Raw genomic sequence first — 27,894 nt, 5'->3', positions numbered from 1 at the left:
AGTTTACTTTCTTAAAACAATTCGAAATACGAAATTAAAAGCGGATTATTTAATAAATTAAATTAACGTAAGAAAAACTTTATTTAAGTTAATATTGGCTTTGATTGTTTAGTTGAGTGATATCGTGTGAGAATATGTGAAGGATAACAAGAGCAAATAAAAGAAAATTTGGTCTTTCGTTGTCAGCACGAATACGAATTTGACGGAAATAGAGTGTATTGTAAAAGAAGCGTAAGATTTTAATGGGAATAATTTGGCAAATTTTCAATAATTGCAGTGAAATTAATAAAACTCCAAATTTCTTTTCTAAATAATTAAATATATACCCCAATTGAAAGGTGAACCGGATAGTATAAATTTTGCCATAAGCGCGAATACTTAACCGTACCACGTGTTCTCTTCACTTCTCTACAAATAATTTTTTGCGTCTTATCGCTCTTCGCTTGCAAACGTTTATTTAGTTTGTGTATTTCTTCACTCTGTTTTGAACAAATCAATCAATACTGCAGGTAATATATAAAAACATTAAACAATTAAGAATTGATTTTAGCGGATTTTTCTTTGTTACTTACGAGTATAGGCAGTGATAATGAAGTACATACTTGTGACGGGGGGTGTTATAAGTGGAGTAGGCAAAGGGGTCATTGCCTCTTCTTTGGGCACTTTATTAAAATCCTGTGGCATCGAAGTTACTTCCATAAAAATCGATCCATACATAAATATAGATGCCGGCACGTTTTCGCCGTATGAACACGGTAAGTAAATTTCTATCTTTGTAAGCCAAGAAACAGGTTATTTGCATAAAACTGTTATTTGAAATTCGAAAAAAAACGTATGAAAGAAAGCACCAGTAAGATTTTTATAGAATTGAAGGTCGTACTACGACTTATTTTTCTAATAAAAAAAAGTTCAAAGATTTGTGTATATAAATGCACTTACATGTATGTATATATAAACATACTTATAAAAGCTTAAAGGAAACTTGTAATAATTATAGTGTTTAAATGTGTAGAATAACAATTAACATAAAATCTCGTTAAAATATGAAATAAACGACGGCTATTAAAGTTTGTCAGTCGCGCCGAGTTTATTCAAGTTGAATTCTTACAGTGTCCTAATGAGGCTTGACACGAATTGCTTGTTATGTTCCTGGCTACCCAAATATTAATGTTTCATATTTGTAAAGAACATTTGCTGCCGCAAATAATACAGTAACCATTTTGTCGGCTCTGCTGGTCTATAGCGAAACTTTCTTATCAACAATTCATTATTATACAATGAAATTTATATAGAAACCAATGGCATATTTATGTCAAATATAAATTATGTCTAAATCCAAATATATTTGTGTAGTTCAGTGTTACATGTGTTGGGAACATACCTTGACTGATTTGGTTATATTAAAAAAATATATATATATATTTCATATATATTTTTTTACATTTATATTTGCGGCATTTTACAGCTAAAGGCCAATTTCTGCTAAAGAAAATATATTGAAATTCGGGTGTGGGTTAAATTGATCCACAATATGATGCCAATGAAGAGCATAATATATACTTTGTGATGCTTTTGATGAGTGCTTCTGAATTTTGCAAGCCAATGGCGAAATCATTATTTCTTCATTATTTCTTGGATTTTAGTTATCAATTTAAAACATTTTTGTCCAGCTTTAGTCTTATACTTTAATTTTTAAAAGCACACGCAAGATAGCTAAACAGAGAGATGTGTCGTTTCCAGTATACTGACTGAATTGACTTATATTTTCTCTATTTTTGCTTTTTTATCGCGTACAATTTGAAAAAAATATTTGGAAATGTATTGCCTTTAAACCTAGCTATGGACTTATTTGCTATATAATGCTTATTGTTCGATTTAAAAAAAATAATTGGCAAACAATGTAAGAGAGTAACCGGAAAGGCGTTCCAATTGTAGTGATAAAACTAAACTCATTTACCCGCTGCACAAGATTTTGAATTATTTTTTGTACAGTTATTTGGCTTTACTTGCTTTATTGAAAATATACAGTTGGTTGGATGGAGTTAATAAAAGATGTTTTCAATCTGCTTTACAATCTTAAAAGATTCACGTCGGATATACCGCCTAATGAATTAAGAAAAATTGTGTTATAATAGCGAATACAGGCGTCTTATGCAATATTTATATTATATTTATATTATCGAGAGGAATCGCATGTAAAAGTAACTTGGCGCGTGCATATACATATATGCACATGTCTGTACGTTTAAATAGAATAATTTGACAATAATGAATAGAACACGTTTCATAACTCATATTCTGCAGTAACATTTACGCAAGTGATTGCGTCATTGAAGATTAAGCTTTCTGTGCCGTTTTCCATAATTAATTTTGCCAAATTTGCTAAATATGTCTATTAGGATTTCGCGCGCGGGAATTATTTACATTTAGACGTTAACTGACTCTCCTTTTATAATCAAAAAACAGAAAACGAGATTATATAAAAGTGATGATGTATCTACGAATGCTTGTATATGTATGAATAAAAATTATAAACAAGCGTTTGGTGTATATAAACAGCATCTACGAATACCTTGTAAATGCGTACACATAGCCATACATATCCACATATATATGCAAGATAATCATTTATAGATAATTTTTCTTCTATTAAGTGTTTGTCGAGTCTTTTTTCTCTTGCATTTTTATAAGTACATATGACACGTGGTTGAAGGTATTCATTATCATAAAGGACGTTTGCTTAATTTTTTCCCTTTAAATGAAGAAGTGCGGTAAGCTGCGTATAGTGTAAATAGTACTTACCAGTAAGCTAATGAATCAAAATATATTTTTATATATTTTTACCTCTATCTGAGTAAAGAAAAGGGTAGACAAAACCCATCGCCGATACTATCGATTATTTACATTATTGATCAGCATCAATATTAGACTATTTGATCGGGTTTCCATCTGCCAGTTGAAATCACTCTCGCGGTTTTCAAACATCCTCAGATCTTTTTTCTCATTCTTGTTATATTAATTTCGAAAATCGGTTCATATCTTTCTTTTAGCCTTAAGATCCCTACGTTGTTTGTGTGTGAGCGGACTGACTATTTATGTTATATTGCCAGCTGTATACTCGCGAACGTACGTTTACGCTGAATGTGGATGCTTTTATATGATATATAAGATAAAACACTTTTTTTTTTAGTGAGAAAAAGAAAATAAGGAAGTGAAAGTTGAAAAAACATAATGAATCAATTGTAAACTAAATCTTATAATTATATCAAGACTTTATGCCAATATCCTTTTTGAGAATGGTACTTTAGCTAATTCGTAAAGCATGGATTGACATAAATGAAAACCATTCAGTGCTTTTTCTTACCCTCAGCTATTTGTGAACGAATCCAATGCCAACGGCCAATGCCAAAAAACAATCTGAAAAACTAATATATAAACATACAGTAAAAACAAACAGTAAACGCTCGCCTGTTTTTTTTGCAGCCCATTACGTAAAATGAAGAATCCAGAAAAAATGCCTCATTTTTATCATTGTAAAAGCGCGTTTTGTAGTCAGCTCTGGGGGATGTGGGTGCATCAAAACAGGAGATCTTTTCTATGTACCATCAAACCTAAGCGTGTATATATACTACAACATGTATGCATTCTTGATTATCATTATATACGAAATCGTTTTAAACATGCTCAATTGTTGTTTGCTGTTATAATGCACACAATCCGAAAGTTTGAGATAAAGAGAATACACGTGCACGACGGGCTAAAAGTAAAATTTCGTAATTCCGCGAAATTGACCCATATAGAAATTAGAACCATATAGAACGCACTCACGTGCTGTATACATTTTTTTATTTTTTGGATCTAATATCTAAAATGTTGTAAAAACCTACAAATTATATTTTTTTAATTTATAAGAGATTCAAGCATAATTTTACCATAAACGACGAGCAAAAAGGAGCATAAACACAAGCATTATTCATCTATTTCGGAATTTTACCAAAAAAATTATATTATAGTGAACAAATGTCGTAAAACATAGCTCAACCTTAGTTCCTCAAATGTTGAAAAAAAGATAAATGTTTCAAAGTCAAAGTATGCCTGGCAACCGTGATTGAACGTGGCAAGGCGAGAAAACAAAATTAGCATATCAGAAATACTTGATCAATATGCTTTCTAGCCGGGTATAGCATGTATTAAGTTTTTCTTGAAAAAATTTTCAGTTTGCCTTTAAAAATTACTTTATATAGAGTAACGTAGAAGCAATATTTGGAAGGCCACTGTAAACAAACCCAGTGCTGCGAAAATTATGTCATACTTACTTTATTTTTCTCAATATTTGTGCGTTGCCCACAGTTTCTCTTTTATAAGTCATAATGTGCATTACGCTAAAGAAAGCAATCCTTCAAAGTCAAATCAAAAATTTTTCCGAAGACAACTTTATACTTTATATATCGCTGGAAGGCATATTGATCAAGGATTCTATTAACTTTTTTCGCTTACGCAAAAAATTGAAAATTGAATCAGTCTTCAAAAAACATGTAACACTTTTTTCATGTTTTCATCTGTGGCGTTCTACCACTTGAAGATATTTTCAAAAAACCATTAGGCAGACATTCATTGGTATCGCTTTCATGCTCGGTTTAAAAATTATACACTGGCGTGCCTTTTTGCGTTTATGGCGATTCCACAACGACTATGGGTCAACATTTTGGTAGAAATAGGCAAAAGTTAAGGGTATATATATCGAAACCTTGTTCAAGCAGAGAAAACTTGATTACAGGGATTTTAAAGTTTATTCATCTAATACGTTGATGTCACCATAAAAAAGATGAGATTTAACAAGTTTTTTACTAATTTTTGAAAATCAAAACGCACAACATTTTTTGGGAACAAAATTCATACGCGTTATACCTGGTTGGTATTAGTTTTCTTTTCTTGTCTCACCCTACTGCATTTAGTTATGCTTGGCGTGGAAAAATTTTCTTTTTCAAAATTTCATGAATTAACATAGAGTCACATTTTGTTTTATTAGATTTTTTGGAAAAACTCGGAACTAGTGTTTAATTCATTTACTTAAATTCTTGCAACATTGAATTTAACGTAAGTCTGTTGATCAACCTGAAGGTCCTTTGTTAAAATTTTTTATCTGTACCTTGACTAGGTAAATTTGTATCCGAACTTAAATCCTTTCTATTTACTGTCAATTCGGAATCAAAATTTAAAATTTTATTTTATATATCAAACAATGAATCGCGTCGTGCCATTAATATTGCTGTTTAGCCTGAAACACTTAGAAGCGGAAAAGAGGCTCATTAAATATATTTATTTTCTTGATCTTTCAGCATGAGATCCCAAAGTCATCGGAAACGTGTCTTTAAATGTTTGACATATATTACCTTTTAACGATACGATGTAATCGTCTGCGAATATCTGAACGCTGTACATAAAAAAAATCGTTGGTCGCGAAGACGCTTGAAATTTCTTTAAAATCTATTTGTGGAGACAATTAAAAAGGACTTGTCTGCCTTGTTTAAGCTACTATTTAATAAAAAGAACTTTTTTTAGAAGAAAAAAGAATATTTTTATATGTATTCGTGCTTATAGAAATGAGTGGTATAACAATGATTCTATACCTGTATCGGTTTATGTGTTTCGTGTGCGATATTATGCATTAAAACTTATCGTATTTTTGATTTTGTCCGTTTTGGTGTTCATCTCACCTAAACTGTATGTCTTGCATGCGTAAAGATGAGCTAGTTGCCTCAATTTAGCTCAGTCATGTTCCAGCCGAATGTTTTTTTTTCTGCTTTTATATATTGGCTTTTTTTTAGAAAAAAAAAGAAAAATAAAAACAAAAACGAAATCAAAACACAAAAATAAGAAAAAAAACTATTCATCGATTTGATTGCCAAGCATCCAACCGTTGTTTTGTTGGTTCATTTGTATTTGTACAAACGTTTGTTTTTTTCTGCCCTTGTCAGGTCTACTCTATACCCTGAATAGTTGATTACAGTTGCCGTATATTTGACTGCATTCGGTCTACTGCGACAGCTGGATGTTACTATATGATGTGTGATATGACTGTGTGCTGCATGAAAAAGACGGCTATGACGGTGACGATGACGATGGCGATGATTACGATGATTACGATGATGATGATGATGATGATAGTGGGCTATATTAATGTTGATGCATGCATATAGCTTCTTGTGTATGTTGTGACGTGAATGACTTGCTTGCATGCATACGTATATATGTACAAAATCTCTATACATGTGCATGGATAGTCTACAGCGATTGTATGCATGTGCGTAGATATATATACGTATATATGTATGGATACATATATGTATATTTAGGTATGGAAACATGTAACCGGGCAAGTAGCGTTGGTTTGCTTCGACGTCATTACAAACTTGCCTCGCTGATGACGGCTGCTAGTATGTTTTTTATTTAGTTCCAGCTTGTGCAAACCTTGCTTTTCATTTATTTAACTTCACATTCGTAGCCGTATGTATACGTATAAGTGTTGTATCGCTGTCTGCCTGCCCGCCTGCTTGCTTGTTCGCCCGTTTGTCTATATATTAAAGAGAGAATTCATCATTCTATTCGCCAGAGCACCAATCTGCAAATCTCACTTATTTTGTCTGCTAACCGACCAGTTAGCTGGCCAGCCCGTCTTTCATTCATTCATTTTGCTCCGTTGCCACCAGCAAAATTATTGTCGCTATTTTGCACACTTCAGTTGCTTTTGTGCTTTTGTCATGCATTTTGTGTTTTTATTTCATTTTTAACTCGCTTGCTATTCGTACCTATGTATAAAAATATGCAATATATATATATATATATATATATATATATATGTTTGTATACATATGCAGGGAGCTACTTCAGCGCAAATGCGACTAGCCAAGACGGGAACAAAAAAGTATTGCTGTGGCTTTTTTTCATTGATGTATTTATTTGTTTTATTACGTCGCGTTTGATATACGGAAAGCGAAACAGATCGCTGGTAACAAAGAATTTCTATATTCAGATCTATCCATATTATCCAATTTTTTCTAGGTAAACTTAGGTTGTCATTTAAGTTTTAATAATATATATAACATATAATAAGTTTGTATAAAATGCCGAGACCACATACGCGATGCCGTTAAAAGGCTCGCTAACGACAGTTATTTTCCGTTAAAAAACGCATCATTAAAAGTCAGGAAAGAGGAATGGTTTAAACTTTCTAAGAGGGCCGGGCCTCATCGCATTCTCTACAACGTTAATACATAGCGAGCTTTCGCAAGTATTAGAATTTGTTTTTTGTAACATAAATTTTCAGTTACTGCACACCGCTAAATCCGTTGATAAGCGAACAAGAGATGTTAAGGACTATTTCTGAACTCTTTTCCCATTTTGTTTCTTTTTTTTTCAAATGAGTTGTTCGTGACCGTTTTCACTTTAAACGGGGTCCACGGATCGAACGAATATTCGCAGCCAATTTTATACCGATATTGTTTTTTATTTTTGAAACGAAATTTTCACCCTTCATGTTTTTCTCAGTTTTTGATTCTATTTTCTTATATTTTTGTACACAGATTTAATTATCTATTGTTTGTTAGATTCTAATTATTCATTTCAATTGCTACGGGCGTATAGTTTCCTAAGGCATATTTCGATTGTAATTAAAAATTGGAAAGAATCGGAATTATTCAGAGATTTACGATTTAATTGTCTGTATTTTCTGCACATGAAATGGCCGCAGAAATAAACCAGAAACGATTGGAAAAAGGATAGTCAATCAGTAGAGTATGCACCTCAATGAACTGGTAAGAAAGAAAGACATTAAAGTGAATCAACTTGTTTAACAGCTCTTTACGTATTTGTATACATACATATTGCCCACGTCTCTGTGAAATCATGAACGTTATTGTCATTATCGTCACTGCAATAGTAAAACAAGAACCGATTTCTTTCCCATACTTTTCATACACAAACGCACGTACAGACGCTTATATAGTCATACTCTCATACTCATATTTCGCAAAGAACTGTGCACACGCACAAATGTACACATGGTACGTTCTCATCTGGAATACTATAATTTGAAGACATAAAAGCTATTAACGAATATATATATGTATGTGTACAATAAGTATGCATGCTTTTTAGTTCATGTTCAAATATTTTACCCATAAGAATGATAAGCTTAGCACCCTTTCCTTTCCTAATGTTTTCAATGAATTTTAATTTTGTATTCTTGTGTGTATATACATGTGTATGTACATGTTGTGTGCGTGTGTGTTAATCTATTTCTTTGTTTTATTTCTGCCAATACAGCCAGCAATTCTAACCGCTGCAGAAAGCCGATTTGCAAGCGTGTTTTATGTTGCTGCCATTGGCGTTACCAATGCCGACTACTTTTCCAGCTTGTTGTTGGAATGCTAACGACATCGACGATAACGTCTATCTATCTATCTATTCGTTTTGGTATTCCCAAACATTCATTCCATGCTTACGTTAACAGCAATGGACCTGCCTGCTCGTTCTTGCTACAATATACGCTGGCACGCGTAATGGTCGTTCGTAAGCTTTGTAACTTTGGCCAGAGTTTGTGATGATTTCCACTACCAAACAAATGAATGTCCCTCGAGTTTGCTCTATTTCATGCTTATTCTCCTCACTCGATTTTGTGCTTCCTCTCCCCCGTTCCGCAAACAAACAAAAAAATAGGGGAAAAAAAGGAAAGCGACAATATTGGCTACATATAATGTAGAAAACGGCAACACAGCTAGCTATATAGGTTTATGATTTTTGTATGTACTCAAGCGTTGGCTGGATGCGTGTTTTGACTTATAGTGTATGTGTATGTGCATTTTGACGTTACTGAAGACCTTTTCTATATGAGTAAACACATATTCTATGCAAAGCGCTTTCCATTTTAGTTCATGCATTTTCTTTCTTAGACGAAGTTAATGCATCAGAACTCTGTAAGTGTTTAATTGCATGGCGCACGAAGGGAGTCATAGCGAACATACAATTATAAAATGAAAATTGTACAAATGTAATTTGTCGATGGTCGGGTCGGTCTTTGCTATGATTTTTCTTCAAATTTTCGATTTAAGCACATTTTAGTTTCATTTAATACTTGAATAGTGGCGTTTTGCTTTTGCCAAAGTTCTTGTGTACGCTTTCAGCTTACAGATTTTATGACGACTGTCAGATTGTCGCCCCATGCTGCCATTTTTTCTTTATTTTTTTGCGGCATTTTCAAAGCTCAAACTCTGAACTCTGACCGTCTTGTTTATAGGACAAATGCTCGGTGTGAGTTCTTGTGTTCAGTTGTGCATGCGACCTAGTATGGGGCGTGTAAGAAGTTTCCGTGTTGATTTCTGTATTGTTGTTGCTGGATTTTTTCTTTCAAAGTCTGTGCTTGCTTGTTAACTGTTTGATAATAATGTTGCGGGTATGGCTTGTCCTCTTTGCCCCAGTTTCATTTTGCTGTTTGTTTTGTGCGCCTTATTCCTCAGCAGAATAACACAATTTCTCGAACGTCGTTGTATATTATGGACGTAGTTGATGGTACTGCAGTGAGTTGTGAGTATTGAACAGTGTCGTTTGCATTGAATGGGACGTGCATTTGGCTCACACCACGCTTGTCATTTTATAAGCTCACTAGTACTGGCTTGTTCGCTTCCAGAGGCAAGTTTTCGTCCCTTTTTTCATGCTAGCAATAGTCATTCAATTCAACCTTTCCATATACATATGTGGTATGTGGCAAAGTAATAGCAGCCAGCTAGCCGACTAACCAATCATCCCTGCATTACAACCTAGCAATCACCACCATCACATCGTCATCATCATGAGCTATCATGACGTACAAAAACAACATCATGCTCAACCTCATCATCATCATCTATGGTATATATGTGTACGTGTACATGTGCGCGGTTATATATGCACAATACTATCCATGTATATTCTGTTCTTCAATAAAAGTCGTCCGTATGAACGAATTTCGTACGTTTGCTATAATGTTGGTTTGATTTTGTGCTCTGTTCGGTTAGTTAGTAGCATTCAATTCGCAAAAAAGCCCATTTGCCGCGCTCGTTTGCCGTCTGTCTGTGTCTGCCCACAAGCTGTAGCAGGCAAGCAGGCGAGACGGCCTGCTACTTATACTGGCTGCTAAACTCGCCTCATATCCATTCATTCTACTGCTCGCACAAAAACATAGAAGTAGCAGAAAGCAAAATACGAAAAAGAAAAAACAAACAGAAAACCATCATACACTCTGGCAGCTATAACAATCGTCGTCGCAGCACAGTAAAAGCGTTTTACACATTGTGACTGAGTATTTTCATTTGCTATGCGCTTCACTATGCTCTGCTGAATTTTCAATTTTAGTTGTAAGCTGACTGCAATCAGTGCTGGTAGTGTTTTCCTTGTTTAATTTTGTGTAGTTGAGAAACACGTGTGATAACAAAAAAGTTTGCTTGGCTGCCTGCCTGCCTGCCCGCTCGCTCGCTCGCTTACTCGCTTGCTTGCTTGCTTGCTTGCTTGCTTATTTACTTAGTTGTTTTTTCTAGCCAGCCATCTATCGGGTAAAATTTATAACTAACTATTCCATCTCCGCTTTAATGTGATTGTGTATACGTACGAGTACAACATACTACTACGCATTTGTGCGTCGCATCACATCACAAAACATTAATATCACTCTAGCGTGTCGAGCACTATTATTGTTGATGTTGTTATTGGTTTTGTTGTCGTTGTCATCATTGATGATGATGATTATGTTGTTGTTGTTGGTGGTAATGTTAGTGTTGGTGTTAGTGTTTCTAGCAATTGGTCGTGCCTGTGTTGGTTTGGTGTAATCTTTGTGTTGAGAAAATAAGGAGTAGAAAGTCCACACACAACTCCCTCTGACCGTTCGTCATTGTCATATGCAGACTATTTGCCGTTTTCTGTTTTAGTTCGATACATGTTTTGCTTTGTTTATTTGTACTTGTATATGTGTGTTTTGTGTTTTATTGATTTTATTTTATGTGATTTTTGCTATTGTTGCGTTCACTTTATACACTTTATACAATGTAGTGTTATATCCGAGTCAACTAAATAACAAGGCGGTCCAACATTTCGTTCAAAATTCAAATTAGGAAATTATTGCGGACTTCTCGTGTTTCTGTTATCAATAGTAAATGTAATACTGTTAGCAGCCATTTAACTGCTTGCTCTTTTATTCTCATTATTTGTACCGGTAAAGATTCTTTTAATAGTTTCTTGATATGACGTCGCATTCTCCCAAACGTTTGCAAAGCAGGGGAAGATACAATTCTTATTTTTCGAAGTGAATATGAGCTACGTTATGCATATACGAATATAAGTGCCAAAAAAAAAAATCAAACAGTAGGTAGGTAGGAAATATGATTTGTTTTCCTTTCATCGTTTGTATTGACGTTCAAGAATTCAAAGTTTCATGTGTGTACAAGTCATATGTGATGTGGAATGGAAAATTGCAGAAATATGTCAAATATATATGTTAGCAAATCAATATATAATATATATACAAATAATAAGTGTAAAGTTAAAGACAGATTATTGCTACAACATAATTCTTCTTAAAAATAACCAACTAAGTTAGAATAAGAAAACAAATTGTATTTGCTACATACAAATATATTTATATTAGTTTGGGGAAAAAGAAATCCATTATTTTTATATGAACTTCAGGACTTTATTTAACATGCTTCGGATTGTCCGATTTGGGTCAAATATGCACCGTTTTGTTGTATGATTTGTTGCCATTTTAAAGGTAACTTCAAAATGCCTCTCCCATAGAAGTCCTGGTCTCTAATTGCAAAAAACTCTAGTAGTCGATTTTCACAATCCTCCCTAGATTCCAATGTTTTATCATTAAAGAAATTTTGCAATGCAAGAAAAAGATGATAATCGCTTGGTGCCAAGTCCGGACTGTATGGCGGATGCATTAAAACTTCCCAACCAAGCTCCCAAAGTTTCTGGCGAGTCACTGTAGATGTGTGTGGCCTAGCGTTGTCCTGGTGGAACACTACACCTCTCCTGTTGGCCAATTCTGGCCGTTTCTGGTCAATCGCTATCTTCAAACGGTCCAGTTGTTAACAGTGAAGATCAGAATTTAGCGTTTGGAAGCAACTCATAATAAATAATCCCCTTCCAGTCCCACCAAATGCGTAGCAAAACCTTCCTGGCCGTTTGAGGTGCTTCACCGCTCTTTGACCACGATCGTTTTCGCACAGGGTTATCGTATGTGATCCATTTCTCATCTCCAGTTACCATCCGTTTAAGAAATGGGTCTATCTCATTCCAAGTTGGCCAAGGCTTCGCAGATGGAAATTCGATCCATCATGTTTTTTTCTGTTAATTGGTGTGGCACCCAAACATCGAGCTTCTTTTTGAATCCAGCTTTGTGTAAATGGTTTAAAACTGTTTTATGGTCGATTTATAGCTCCTGGGCGATATTACGATTGCTAACATGCCGGTCAACTTCGATCATTTCTCCGATTTTATCGACATTTTCGACGACCGGCCTACCTGTGCGAGGTGCATCTTTAACATCAAAAATTCCTGAACGGAATCTACGAAACCAAAATTGCACATAATTGGCTGTTACAGTATCGGAACCATAAACACCATTCACAATTTTAGCCGCCTGGCTTGCATTTTCGCGTTTGTCAAAGAAAAACTGTAAAATGTACCGAATTTTCTCTTTGTTCACTTCCATTTTTAACACGCTGTAACTCATAACTGAATGCATTAAACAAAAAACAGCGAAAGAATTTTTTTTACTGCGAAATGTGCAGTATGTAAATGTACAGTATCGGAAATTTTTTGATCGATACTTTATGAGAAATCTATCAGTGCAGCCATCTACCGAAAAAATAATGGATTTCTTTTTCCCTAAACTAATATATACCATAGCGCACATTCATTTGAAAACATAGAATCCCTTCTGGTTTGCGTACGTGTGAGAGACTGCGATGTCACATCAACAAGCTATTAACAAAATCATTGCCCATACAAATAACGAGAATGAAAGAGCAAGCAGCCAAATGACTGCTAACTAACAGCGTTACTATTGTTATTGATAACAGAAACAGGAAAAATCTGTAATAATCTCCTAATTTGAATTTTGAATAATTTCTCATTTCCATCTGTGATTATATGGAGTCACGAATGCACACAGAGTGTTGCACGAAGCGTTGCCTTATTTCGTTATTATGATTTACGCATGTTTTGGTATTTTCTGCTCCTTTTTCATTGTTTCATTAGCTAGTTTTGCTTGTTGTTATCATTTCTAACGGCTATTTGTGCAAGAAACAGTTATCGATTTTATATATCATTATTTCAATGCTCAAACTTCGCACAGAGATCACTTCTCATATTAAATGTTTTATTTTGTGAAAGTGCGAAAACGATTCACATTATTAATGCTCTTCAAGAAAAAGTATTACTCTTTTTGAAGTCGATTGTTGACTCTGTTTGACTGGTATGAGTAGTAACTGGCTGAGAAGATTGATTATACGTGCGGGTAGAAGATCAAACTTCCCGCAACTAAATTTATCAGGGGATTCAAATAGTTTTTGATACTTATATTCACTTATGATCTCTAGGCGTACATTATTCGTGAGCGAAAGCTGTCAAAAAGTATTTCTCCTGCCCTGTGTTCATAAAATAGTTCTACAAATTTCACTTTTCAACTTACGATGTACCGCATAATTTATAGTATGTTTGTTATATGTGCGAGAGAAAAGACAATAATGGACGACATCGACCACAATTTCGCTACGGACAATACATAGAGGCGCAATATTGTTACGTGGCTTTAGAACGTAAACTTTAGAATCGATTGTAAGTGCTGAAAAGTCCTGATATGGTTTCTCCTACGTTAACTTCTTACTCCATAAAACCTAAAAATATTGCGTGCGATTGGAAACCCTTATGGACGTGATTTTGATCCCTAAGAAAATAAAGTCACCCAACAGTCCCAGGAAATATTTGTCATAATTTAGGGTCTATTACTAGCAGCGATGAGATGAATATTTATTATCAATACGTTTAAGTGTTATAACGATTGGTAGCAAACTGTTTGCGGTTGCAGACTACAAAAATAAAAAAAAGGTATAACGTGGGAATATGTAAATTAAGATTGGGCTCGCGAAGACAATATGCATCCCAAAATAAGCGTCTCAAAGTCAACGTTATATGTCACATTAATAGTTTGTGATCATTATCTGTCCTTTTTTTAATGCTCGCAATCTTTCATTGATTGCGGCGTTACTACAGTTAATACGGTCTATAGATACTAAGATAAGTCGCATTTAATATATGTTAGTTATATAAAACAATGCGTTGAAGTAATTAAACATCACACTAAGTTTATATTCTCAAAATGTTTCTAGTACGAATTACCATTCTCATGTATTTATCGATATCTGTGCATTAGATTTTTCAGATTTTTTTATAAGTCTTTTTTGCTAACAATAGTATAAAGTTAAGTTCGTTCGTTCTTCTCAATTAAATTTTAAAGTCATTGTTGTAATTATCGCGACAGACTGAAAGGGAGATAGATATGTCTGAATCGATTCTGTCGATCACGTTGATTACGAATGAATACGAATGAATATGTGTTACAAGTCCATGGGGTATGTAAAATTGGGATCTACTCTCCGACACATATTCTAGTCTATATTAGAATAAACTCGGAAAGGCTTCGTTCATTTCTTTAGCCAACTACATCTTGTTATTAGCATTATTAATCCAAATTTGCGGTAATTTTCATCAAAAGTAAGTTTGAAGTATTTCGAGGTTTTAGGATGTATTTGAAGTGAATGTGGTTGCTTGACACTATAATTATTTGCATTTAATCGAGATTTCCTCAAAACAAATATTTTAAACCAATACACGGACTTTTAAAAAAATATTTCCTACAGATCGTTAGAGTTACAGTTTGCAGACTATTATGGGCGCGTCCGTGGACGGGCAATACAACTTAGTTCATTTAAATTTTTATACTAATTTCCTAACTGACATCTGCTGTGAAATGTAAGTTAAAAATATCAATTTTTGAATTGTTTTAGCCATCAGCCGAGTATGTGCATACGTCAACTCTATATGGAAAAAGCCATCTAATCAAGTTCATCTAATTGTCTGTCCCTCTATTCCTCGGTCATCTTTTGTTAAAATGCTTATGTGTAAATTGAGATGCATGCTGAAGCATGCCAAATACTCTCAGTTGATAGCCACACATTAAATGACTCGCCCATAGTAGGCAGAAGACGGTAAATTTACAATCCATAACAGATCTTGATATTGATAAATTGGTAGACACCTTTGTCATTGTCGCGTAAAACTTCAGTGCGAAAATTGATTGACCAATAAAACACAGAGCTGCAAAAAGCAAACCACTCTACCACTAATACATTCAAAAAGGAAGCGTAAAAACTGTCGCGGTCAGTAAACTAACGACTAAGATAGCATTGCACGAATTTTTTTTCTCCATTTTCTCGGATTGGGAGTATCAAAGATACACCCTAAAGTGCAATACATATGCATATAATTATATATATACTCTTGATGCTCGTAAGGCCTTGAGTCGCCTCACATATGTCTATTGTCAGGAACTAACACTACTAAGACTACATATCGTTGCTTGATAGCCAGTTATCGGATTTGAAAGTAAAGGTCAGTTGCTTATATCACGCTCATAATAATGAAGAAGCTTTAACTTACAATCTGCAGCAAATCCCGATTTAATGTTTGGCCAAATATTCACTTGGATCCACATAATTTCAAATCATTCAGTTTTTGAATGTTGGACAAAAGAGAAAAGTAAAAGCCTAAGTAAACACGTTCGATAATAAATGTGACAAAAAGTCGCGCGTCAAAGTGTTTAAGCAAATGTTTTAGTCAAAAATAAGCTGTACGCGCGCAAATTTTTGATTATCATCTGAAACCACGCCATAAATAAATAGAAAAAAAGTAAAGCGAACGAAATAAAAAATGAGACAATATAAAAATTGGTGATTAACAAATGTTGTGAGTGGTGAGGTATTAGTTAGCAACTCGCTCTCTAGTGGTTGAATTTTATATGCAAACTTTGAATGTGTACTATTTTGCCAATTTATATAAGGACAGACATAAATAATGGTTGGCTGAGTGTGAAGCATATCATCGACCGCTAACCTTATATACGTATATAATTTGTGTTAATAATCGACCGATCAGGCCAGACGGGCATCGAGGATTAAAAGAAGAGAGAGAGAGAACGAACAGTTGAGTGACTGTCGGCGAAACCGAATGATGATGATGATGTTCTTCTTGTATTGTTCTTCTCAGTTTTATTTTCTCTACCGCGACTGCTTGTTGGCGACGCTGTGGATGACAAATATGAAGACACACTGTCAGGGACGTGTTTTGTGCCTTTTTCATTTATTTATTATTTTTCTTTTTTGTTCATTATTTTTTTATTGGTGTTGTGTACACTTTTCGTTATGTATTTCTCTGCTCGTTTACTTAATACTTTGCGTTAATGGTTTTTGGCTGCTGTTGTAAATAAGTAGTGTTGGTTGGTTGGCTGCCTGACTGTTGGCTGTCGTTCTTTTTATTAAACCGTCTCGCTCTTTAGTTCACCCAGCTGTACTGTTTACTGCGTTCTTATCGTAAATGCTCTGCAACGAACGAAATAGTGATTTATCAACATTTAGGTTCTGCAACACACTAGGCCTCGTCATGTTTGAAAACGTACTGCTTTTTTAAAACACTTTTCCTACGTTCACGTTTCTGTCCATTATCACCATTGATTTTGCTTTCTTCATAATATATAAATGCATTTTGTTCCACAGCTTCAAGCCTTAACATAAATTTTTTATTTCTTAGTTTGAAATCAGTAACTAAGCTGTGTAAAAAACACTTAAACCAGCATTTCCTGTTGTTAAGCCTTCAAAAAAAAAAAATAAATAAATAAATAAATAAAACGCATTTTTTCTTTTTTGTTGATTAATTTCTTTAAATTTGTTTCTGTTGTGGAGTTTGTGAAGTTTGTTATGAAATGTCTCTGTTCTTTACCATAAAAGAATATGATCCATACCTTATGATCATTATTTTCTCGATCAAGGTTTTAGTTATGATTAACAGTCAACCATCATTGTCTTGATCAGTTTGACGGAGTTCAGCTGTAGCAGCTGCATTCAAAAGGTCGCTTATATTGAATTAAGCTAACGATTAGCATGTTAATGTTATTTGTTATTGCTTTGTTTGTTTGTTTAGATGCCTTTTTTTAGTATAAGAGAGTGTATGTTTCAATATATATGTTGTTGAGTGCTAACAATTCTTTTGCTTGAGTCTCTTCGCTCTTAGCGAAGCAATTTCCTATTCTGACGTTAATACCTTGCGAAAAGAAATTCAAACTCTATAAAAAAGCGAAGTAAATGCGCGTCCAATATATAAGAGAGCGATTCCATAAACCAAATTGTAATTAATTGAAATGTGGCTGAGTTGCTAAATATTGCTTTCTTTTTGGTACTCGTAAACCGTCTTCTGAACCCGGAAATGATGTTTTCTAAATTAAAGTGTTCTTACGTTTCTTGCTGTCGTTCAATTCGGTACTTTTATGTTTACGTCCCTCCTTCGTTTTTATGCATTTCGTACAAAGATGCAATATGTTGCATTACTTTTAAATTCAACTGAGCCGTAGGTGCACATACTCTAATATAACCAATATTCTCTTATACAAATTTAAGGTGAAGACCATGCAAGTCCATATGTGAGCAGGGTTCACTTTGTACATTTTATAAACCGATTAGCATTTAAAAATTTGTCGTCTCATGGAAATCTTTCGATTTTATATTCACCCAGCCGTTGCCAAATTTTTTTTCAACAATTCTACTTTTTATGGGCTGCGTGTCATGTTGCGCACCGCCTTGTTGAATTGGGAGTGTGGGTCAAGTAATTTTCCGTGTTTTTTTTAGAAAAGCAGGGCATTATTCACCATCGGTTTTTTCCTTCATACAGGTAGGTATACAGGATCCACGCTTTACTCAATATACACTATTTATTCATTGCAGATGCGCCCATTTTCGAAAGATAATGCGTATTCAGGCAATTCGAGTTGTTACGAACGTTCTCACTATATAGTTAAATTCAATTTTTTTTATAAGTAATTTAACAAAAGTCGATGCCGGCGTACCTAAAGTTCCTCTGGTTACCTAGGAATTTTATTAAGATTTTTGATAGTTTTTTAAGAACAAGTGTACGTATTCGATGATTAAACCGTAGACTTTGTCAATTGAAATATAAAGACAAATTAAAACACAATTTGGTTTCATATTATCTTAACGGAGATCATAGCTGTCCATCTTCCATGAAATAAGTTTTTTTTTATTGACTTAAAGTATACTTTAAAAATTTTAAAATAAAAAGGAAAAAAAGAATTCATTCGTTCATTGAAAAAGATTTTTCTTGGAAATTTCGAACTCGCCCCAAACATCCAAAAAAGGTACCTGTATCAAGTAAACCCCTGCTGAAGGGTTTGCAGCTTAATTTCTTGCCTATTGACGTCCAGCTCCTTCACAAAACATTTATGTTCATTTAAAAGCATTTCCAAACCAATAGACGATGGTTGAATGAATATAACAGTTGAGAGCGGTTCGAAAGCAAACAGCAAAGCAACGCTGCCCAAAAATAAAAAAATATGTAATAAAGCTTCTGATGTTAATTATGAATTTGTCAATAGAATTGTAAATTCTCTTGCCATTCACTTTTTTATTTGCCAATACGTAGAGGTTAGAAAGTGCACCGTTCTGTTTTTGACACATGCAGCAAAGACGAAATTCTCGTAAGATAAAAACTTCGAGGCAGTGGAAGGAAGAACGACATTTGAACACGAAAGCGCAGTTTTATGATCGAGGAATTGCAAGCAATAGTAATAATTAGTTTAAAACAAACGTATTATAGTAAAAAAAAACGCGTTTGTTATATATTTTCACATTACAATCGCGTCCTTCTCGAAACACGATTTTCCAAAGCCGCCAATAAAACTACTCCGGAAATAGTACTTTAAAGAGAAATGCCCTGCATGGGCATTTTCGATAAATTGATGTATGAACAAACTTTTTCGGTAGAAGATTGGGGAAAAATCAAGTCCTCTCTAATCTGTTCATGTACTTATGTTCGTACGTAACGTACAGATGACAATCGTTAAGATATTTTGACAAATCTTGGTACATTTACGTATTTTAGGCCAAGGACGAACGCTATCGAAACTGGATTCGGATCGTTTTCACGACCATATTTTTCATATGACGCCTCATTTCCAAAAAGTTTTTATATGAGAAAAATTTGCAATATTCAATGTTTCCCAACACAATTAGCTAAGTTATAAGTGTCTCAAAATACTACATTGATATAAAGAGTTTGGATGGAATAGGCCTGCTTTTTAAGTCGAGTGCAACATTTCGATTTAGTTGAATACGATGAAGATTCTAACTCAATTTTCGCTTTGACATACATATATAAAACGTTTTTAACGATATACAAGTGTAGTAATGTACAAATTTGTACACATACACGTGCATTTAAGCGTATATATGGTAGATATATACGTATGAAGCTTTGACAAAGTTATCGTTGCTGTTATATTATATGCTAGTGTAAGACGTTAGTGTTGTTATTGCAGCTAATAGCTGTGGTGTTGGCGGTGGTGGCGGTGATGACGATGGTGATGATATTTTTGTTGCTTTGCTGTTCTGCTGATGTGCGTTCACATTTTTGCTACACTTATTTTTTTTAAATTATTTTACTCCGCTCCTGCTCCGTGATGGCTGTTGATGAATTTTGTGCTAGTGAGCTTAAGCTTAAACACGCTTTCCTTCTTATTCCACTCTATACTTATTATACTTCTCCTATACTATGCTGCTATCGTGTAGGGGCTGTTGTTGCTTTTGATGATGTCTACTTTGACAATCAGTGCGGCGATGGTGGTGATGATGATGATGATGATGATGATGTTGAAGAGCTGTTGTTATATTTGTTGTTGTCATTGTTGTTGCGGTTGTTACTGAATGTACGTGTGCGTTGTAAATGCCTGCATGTCTTGCCCGGCTGACTGTCTGCTTTGTTGGTTACTTTGCTTTGCTTTTCTTGCTTGTTGTTTACTTGCCTGCTGCCTGCCCGCTTTGTTGTGTTTGCTTGCATGGTTGACGTTTTTCAATAAAACACGCTGTGTGAGTTGTATATTGTTGGGTTTATTTTTCCTATAGATTTCGTGTGCTTCTATGCATTGACGTATGTGCGAGAGTGTGTTTTTAAATGCTTGTATAAATACACGTTCATTTATTTTGTTGGTCTGGCTGACTGGTTGACTGACTGCATAAATGTTGGCTGCTTGCTTACACTTTTGACTGCCTACCTACCCTCATATAAATATTTTCCATTTCAACTCACTGGCTGGAGTCCAATCAACATTAATGACAATAACTACACAATAATAGCCATTGAGCTGAAGGAGTAACGTAGCTGAAAAGTTATTTGAAGCTTTTTCTTCTACGACTTGGTTCTTGGTTATCGCTGCTTGCGTTTCATTATGGCCGTTTGGCTGATGATAAAAACTATACTGTAGCTGTTGGCATTGTGGTCCCTTCACCGTCATCATCATCATCATCATCATCATCATCATCATCATCATCATCATCATCATCATAATAAACAGCACATGCTAAGCAGTTTGTTCCTATAACTCTGGGTGTACAACTCTCTTCCCTTTTCCTCAAATGTAGTTTTTTACTACAATTTACTTCGTCTATTTCTCTTTCTTCTGTTACTGTTGCTTGCGTTGCTGATTGCTCACCAAATTTTTTTTTTACTTTGTGGCGATTTTTTTCTTCTTATATTCATTGTGTACTCCTTGTGTGTTCCTTCCAACAACAACATCAACATGAATATCGAAATGAACTATAGAACACCACCAACAATATCGCATTTGTTTCGCATGTGCTGCCATCAGAATTTCATCAACTTAGTCAAACTCTGCTTACAAGTGAGTCAATAAGCATTTTGCTGAAAAAGGGTTGTGGAATAGAAAAAGTAAAAAAGGGCGAGGATATTGTTTGTTTATTGCCTTAAAGTCGCAAGCGGTGCTAGCTTGTGTTTAAAGGAAGAAAGTGGTAAAGTAAATACTGCTACTGTTTGTAGTTTGGACGTTAAAAAAGCAATTGTCAGCGATGGCGCCGAAAAAATCCACAATTGTTCTAAATGTTGAGCAATTCATCCGTGATGTTGAGCAACGTCCAGCTATATGGAATCGTAATTTTCATTGCAACAAAGCCTTCCTCGAACAGATGTGGGACGAATTATCAACTGAGCACAATTTGCCGAGTAAGTGTTAGTGGTATTGGAATGAATTCAAATACCCCCTGAACTGTGAATTTCTATTCTATTTTATAACTGGTATGGCCATCATCGCTAAAATTAATGATTCGATTACGATTAATTAGAGGTGGTTCTAAAAGCTAAGTGGAAAGGTTTACGTGATAACTTTCGCGTTGAATACAAACGTATACCCCGCTCTGAAAATGGTGAATTTCTGGTAGAACCGGCCACTTTCGAATCTAAATGGATTCACTATTATGCTTTATTATTTCTGAGTGAGTATAAAGTTTTCTACTCCTTTCCTACTATAATGCGAGAATCAACAATAAAATCTAAAAAATTAAAGAAGATGGACTTTTATTTGAAAAGCAAATTTGAAATGTAAACATGAAAGTTCTAAATTGGTTCTTGCAGTAAAATCAGTTTACTTAGAACAAGTCTCTGAAAACTACAGCGCTGATATAGATATCTCAATTTTTAGCGGAACATATGCGTCATCGTGTGCCGAAAAATGAACAAGATCAGGCGTTTTTTTTTGCCCAACAAAGTCAAGACTACGAAAAGACAGTAGTGGAACCAGATCTCACAAATGGCTTAATACGTCGTATGCAAGACAGTGATGAAGATTTTGATGAGGATGACGTTGAAGAAGATGAGGACGAGCAAGTAGACGCTAACGTACCACCAGCGGCGCATACACAACCGGTAACAAATGCTGTTACTGGTACCATAATCAAAACGGAAAATGCCCGAAATCTCTTCAAAAATATTGAGAAAGAGGTTCAGGACTTGTCAAAGAAAACAGCGGATAGTTCAAAATCACCGTCATATACTAACACCAACATCACCACCAGCAATAGCAATGTTTCAAATACAACTTCCATTCTATCAACAACAGTATCTTCTGTAACAAGTACAACATTATCATCCTCATCATCACCATCTTCATGTTCATCGTTGTCATCGTCATCATCATCTGCGACGGCAACGGCAGCAGCTGCAGTAGTGTCGACTTCAAGTCCTTATCAGCAGACAACTCCCCCGATTGCTCATGCTACCGCTACGGCTTTAGTAGCAGCCACCTTAGCAACTATGAATGGCAACGCTACTTTAGTACAAGCACCACCACCAACCATACTGCCTAATACTTTAGTATTGCCCAGCACATGTATTGCAGCTGCAGCCCAACAGAAAATACGTTCAGTATCGCCGCCCCCTCTCTACAATAAAGCTCATCATCCACCGCCCACTGTATTGATGAGTAAAGAACGTGCTGACGATTTCCCCCTTAACGCCAGCAGTTGTTTGCACGGAAGCCATGAGCATTTGAATTTTACCCAGCATTCTTATTCAAATGGCTTAATAACCGCTTTGAAACTCAAACGCCCCCGCCTCTCAGAGGATAGCAATTATAATGGTTCATCCACCATGGACACAACTACGACCATCGCCACCACCAATCCGCCATTAGTGCCCGAAGACGATGATTATCACTATCTGTTAAGTTTGCATCCGTATATGAAGCAATTAACCGCTGCACAAAAGTTGCGTATACGCACCAAAATACAAAAACTTATTTTCAAAGAACTTTATAAAGAGGACTTAGAGGAGAGCAAATAAATAAATCAACCAAAGTCAATCGGTATTGCCCATAACATATTAATATATGTCTATCCAGATTCATACGTGTACATGTATGATGTATATTTACTAAATCTTAAATGAAGAGGATTTTAAATTTCACTTTCATTCCTCAATGGCAGTTTTGTTAACTTAGTTGCGGTGTTATTGTAAATATACATAAATACATACATACCTATATACATAGATACATACCCGCGTACATGCATACATACATACACAAATAATGCAAATGCATAAATACATATATAGTAACATGCATATATAATGTATTAAATGAATAAATTGTGTTAACAGAATACACATACATAATATATATGTAGACATTACTAATTCTGTAAATATATACATTCATGTATCTGTAGGCGCTTGTAAAGGTATTTGATAAATTTTGTAAAAATTGTTTTAGGATTTTGAAGCTTTACAAGGAAACATTGGAAAGAAGATAAAAAATTTTATTAAAAAAGAAAAGTTACTTTTAAATACAAAGAAATTATTAAACATGAAGTAAAGGCTAATTGTTCTCATTCTTAGAAAAGGTATTATATTATTCAAAAATGTAAGCGTATTTTATTTTGAAAAAAAAAACAATAAAAACTATTGTCTATAGATATATTTACTTTTCAAAACATAACTTTCACAATCCAAAATTTTTTGAATTGATTGCATCATTCGAGTTTTTCATCTAATTCTAGATGATAGGTAAGTCTGTTGTCAAACATGTTTTGAAAGTTTTCCGTTCCTTCCAATCACATAAGTTAGTCATTCTAAAATTAAGACAAATTTTCTAGACCTGTTGCGAACAGAACATGTCCGCTTCGTTGTATTGAACGGTGTAGTTCGCTTGTGTCAATAAGTAGATATCAAAAGCTATGCGTAGAAGTGTTCAATCCATCTTGTTGGAATCCTCAAAAACACAAGCGATGGATAATTCATAAAGAACTAAACATTGTTATGCACGCACTCTTTGTTGAGTCTCATAGATCAAGTTTGACATCCTTCACCCACAATAGGTGGAAAAAGTTGAAATCGAGAGCTTGCGAATAATGGCAAATATCTCGTTAAAATTCGGAACGATGATTAATTGCGGCCACATATGTATAGCTTTGCATACGTTTAGACGAGGACTGTTGTAATTTAAATAATGAGTTTTATATATATATGTATGCATATATGTTAATATGAAGCAGTTTTGAAGGAAAATTACAAACAAAAATACCACAAACACATATTGATGACAACTATATGCGACGAAGAACGAGCAAAGATCTCTCTTGTCGTCATTTTAAAAGTCGTCGTCTAGCACTCCTTTGAAGATTTACTATAAATTACCACAGACTGGACATAGGAGTAAAGAGTTTATATAGATTTTATAAATTATGAGATCTTCTGCGTAAAGTCTAGGGAGTAGAAAAGTCTTAAACATCACTTAAACAATTGTAACTTAAAAACTAATGGTCGGATTGCCACGAAATTTTCATATATTTCGTTTAAAGGCTGGTATTATCTAAAAATTATATGTAATTCATCACTAGTAGCGGCGTTTGTATGCAAATTGCATGAACTTATAAAGCGATGTGTTAAATGTTGGTTAGAAACGGCTTCTACGGAACATTGAGCACCACACCGAAACAAATTCCAAAATGTTTTTCGTGTTTCACTTCCATAAATAATAGTATCATTAGGTTTACTTGAGTTTTTTTTTTTGCATTGCACCACAAACTTGCTGTACACTTGGTTGGCTTTCCTCGGATTATTTCGTATATTCATGCGTAATAAAAGTACTTTCTTGGCTTTGTTGGCTACCTTTTGAAAGATTTCTTCTCATTTGATTTTTTATATTTTAGGTGAAGTTTACGTTCTAGATGATGGCAGTGAAGTAGATTTGGATTTAGGAAATTATGAACGTTTCCTAGATATAACGTTACATCGCGACAACAACATAACGACCGGTAAAATCTATAAATTAGTTATTGAGGCGGAGCGCAGGGGCGAATATTTAGGCAGAACAGTGCAAGGTAACTAAACAAAAGGAAATTATTTTTGTTTATTGTATTATTTGAACATATTTTTATACTTCCTTTTTGTAGTCATACCGCATATAACCGATGCAATCCAGGAATGGATTGAACGTGTCGCTCAACATCCGGTGCGTGACAATATAACGCCAGAGGTGTGTATAGTCGAATTAGGTGGCACAATCGGTGACATTGAAGGCATGCCATTCGTGGACGCCTTCAGACAATTTCAATTCCACGTCAAACGTGAGAATTTTTGTGTGGCTCACGTTTCATTGGTACCATCACCATCCTCAACGGGTGAACCAAAAACAAAACCAACCCAAGCATCGGTGAAAGAATTACGGGGCTTTGGTTTAAGTCCAGATTTGATTGTTTGTCGTTCTGAGGAACCTATAGGAATTGAGGTTAAAAAAAAGATTAGTGATTTTTGTCATGTGGCTCCAGAGCAAGTTATCTGCGTGCATGACTTAAGTTCCATTTATCATGTACCTCTACTTATGGAACAGCATGGTGTTATTGAATTTCTGAAAGAACGTTTACAATTGAGTATACGACCGGAAAAACGGGAAAAGTAAGTAATTTTCAAATATTTTAAAAGGTAATCAGTAACAAATTATATTGGGCTCGCGAATATCCAGCTTTTCGTTATGTAGCGTATTTCCAAATGTATACATTACTAATCACAGTTTATATATAACTTGCGTATCGTATGTATTCAAATCGTATATATATCAATTCATATGTAATACGAAATTTGGTAGCATCTCGTCGGTTATTATGCAAACTGAAGCCTCTGCTTCGGTTTAAATCAAATTCGAGTTTAAGACGAACGACTTTAATCGGAGCAAACACAAAAGTTCAAACGAAAAACTACGCAATTTTGATACCATAATACAGTAGAGGTTTTCGTTAATGATAGACGCGCCAATTTAGGGATTTTTAAATTTGACGTTAAGTTAAATTTCATCTTAAGGCTCTAATCCTAATTTCAGGAACAAATAGAAAAATAAAGTTTGACGGATTCCATTGCTCACGCATATATGTATATATACTTTAAGTACAGACCCCTGGCGAATCTAAAGTAACTTTTGTAGTAGCTCTACAAAATATATTTTTTATTCATTTATATAATTTTGACCAATAGCATTACTGTCTTAATTACTTCTCAATGTGGTTTAAAAAGAAGCCCTTGTTGATGGACTAAAAGCCCCAAATAATGATTCAATACATGCAAAACTCGACTTTTTTTATTAATTTGTATTTTACATAAAAAAAACTGCAATGAAGAAAAAGTATTGAAATTAGGAAAAGCATTAAGAAGACCTTAAAAAGTATATGAGTACGCTTTGCAATTTCACTTTAAAAACCTCACCAATAAATAGGAGGAGGGTTGAATATTAGCTGAATTATTCCAGCGGGCTTGGAAAAAATGTGATCATATTTCAGCTCGTGTTTTTTATTAAGCATTATTTGTTGTCTTTTTTCATTTTGTTATATAACACACAAATTTAGGTTATTACATATTAAATAACGGTGAAAACGTTACTAATATGACGATTTTTCAGCTGTTTGCAACGTTGGAAAAGCTTGACGCGCCGTTCAGAGAAACTGCATAAGCAAGTCACCATAGCTCTGGTAGGTAAATATACCAAATTTAAAGATTCCTATGATTCAGTTATAAAGGCGTTGCAACATGCCGCCTTGCAAGTGGGCTACAAGTTGAAGCTAAACTTCATATACTCCGAACTGTTAGAGTCTAAAACGTTGACAGAGGATCCTTCCAACTATCACAAAGTTTGGCAACTTTTATGCGAAAGTGATGGCGTTGTTGTGCCGGGAGGATTCGGTTCGCGGGGCATAGAGGGCAAGATTATCGCCTGCAAGTGGTGTCGTGAGAATAACAGGCCCTTGCTTGGCATTTGCATGGGACTACAGGCAGCTGTTATTGAATTCGCCCGCAACGTTTTAAATCTGAAAAAAGCCAACACAACTGAAATCGATCCAACTACCGAGCATCCATTGGTAGTTGATATGCCGGAACATCATTCTACTGAAATGGGGGGTACAATGCGTTTGGGTAAACGAAAGACGATTTTCAAAAGCGAACTCAGCATCGTTAAGCAGTTGTATGGTAACCCGCAATCGGTAGATGAACGACATCGTCATCGATATGAGGTAAATCTCAAATACGTAAACCAGCTAGAGGAGCAAGGCATGCGTTTTGTGGGTGTTGATGAAAGCGGCGAGCGTATGGAAATTGTGGAACTACAAAATCATCCATTTTATGTGGCCACACAATATCACCCTGAATACTTGTCTCGTCCTCTGAAGCCATCGCCACCTTTTCTAGGTTTAATTTTGGCCTCGGTTAAAGGCCTATCAAAATATATTGCCCGTGGTTGCCATTTATCACCTCGACAAATGTCTGATGCATCCTCAGATGAAGAAATACAAATGACAACTAAAATCAACACTTCAAAATTGAACGGTCATAGCGAACACTTGCAGCAAGCTAACGGTTGTTTTGTGAACGGTTCTTCGCAAGCAGAGCTAATAATAGCATCTAATGGGAAAAGCAACGGAGTAGCTTAAACTACCAACGTTCGCTGTTTTTCCCTCAAAAGTAAAATGAATCTATTTTAAAACTAGACGCCATTTCAGCCATAGTCGGAAAAGTGAAGAAATGAAGAAAACTTTTATTTTCATTTTTGTTTGTGGTCTAAGCAAGATCACGCCGTACTGTATAACTTTTAAGATTTGTAAAATGATATCCATTAAAATATATTAATATATTTTTTTCTTTTTATTATAAACTTTTACCTCCAATACGACATTTAAGCTTACA

The 27,894-nt window shown here is 34.8% G+C and overlaps 1 protein-coding gene across 5 annotated transcripts; it reads left to right on the top strand.

Annotated features, from left to right (window-relative positions):
* LOC119645146 (CTP synthase-like) lies at nt 1-27,824 on the top strand. Of its 5 annotated transcripts, XM_038045102.1 has the most exons (5): nt 1-509; nt 581-755; nt 24,876-25,046; nt 25,119-25,620; nt 26,615-27,822. In XM_038045102.1, exons 2-5 carry the CDS (start codon nt 590-592, stop codon nt 27,639-27,641), a joined length of 1,866 nt encoding a protein of 621 aa, XP_037901030.1. In that variant the 5' UTR covers nt 1-509; nt 581-589; the 3' UTR covers nt 27,642-27,822. The 5 variants fall into 5 exon arrangements, with proteins under 5 accessions (XP_037901030.1, XP_037901033.1, XP_037901031.1 ...); XM_038045105.1 differs by lacking the exons at nt 1-509; nt 581-755; nt 24,876-25,046; nt 25,119-25,620; nt 26,615-27,822 and adding exons at nt 10,370-10,586; nt 21,023-21,393; nt 21,513-21,662; nt 21,869-23,228; XM_038045103.1 differs by lacking the exons at nt 1-509; nt 581-755; nt 24,876-25,046; nt 25,119-25,620; nt 26,615-27,822 and adding exons at nt 10,370-10,586; nt 20,977-21,393; nt 21,513-21,662; nt 21,869-23,228.
* The last annotated feature ends 70 nt before the right edge of the window (nt 27,825-27,894 follow it).

This window comes from Glossina fuscipes, unplaced genomic scaffold (assembly GCF_014805625.2).
Source record: "Glossina fuscipes isolate IAEA_lab_2018 unplaced genomic scaffold, Yale_Gfus_2 1, whole genome shotgun sequence".
Classification (NCBI taxonomy): domain Eukaryota; kingdom Metazoa; phylum Arthropoda; class Insecta; order Diptera; family Glossinidae; genus Glossina; species Glossina fuscipes.
This window is presented reverse-complemented; position numbering and strand designations above follow the sequence as displayed.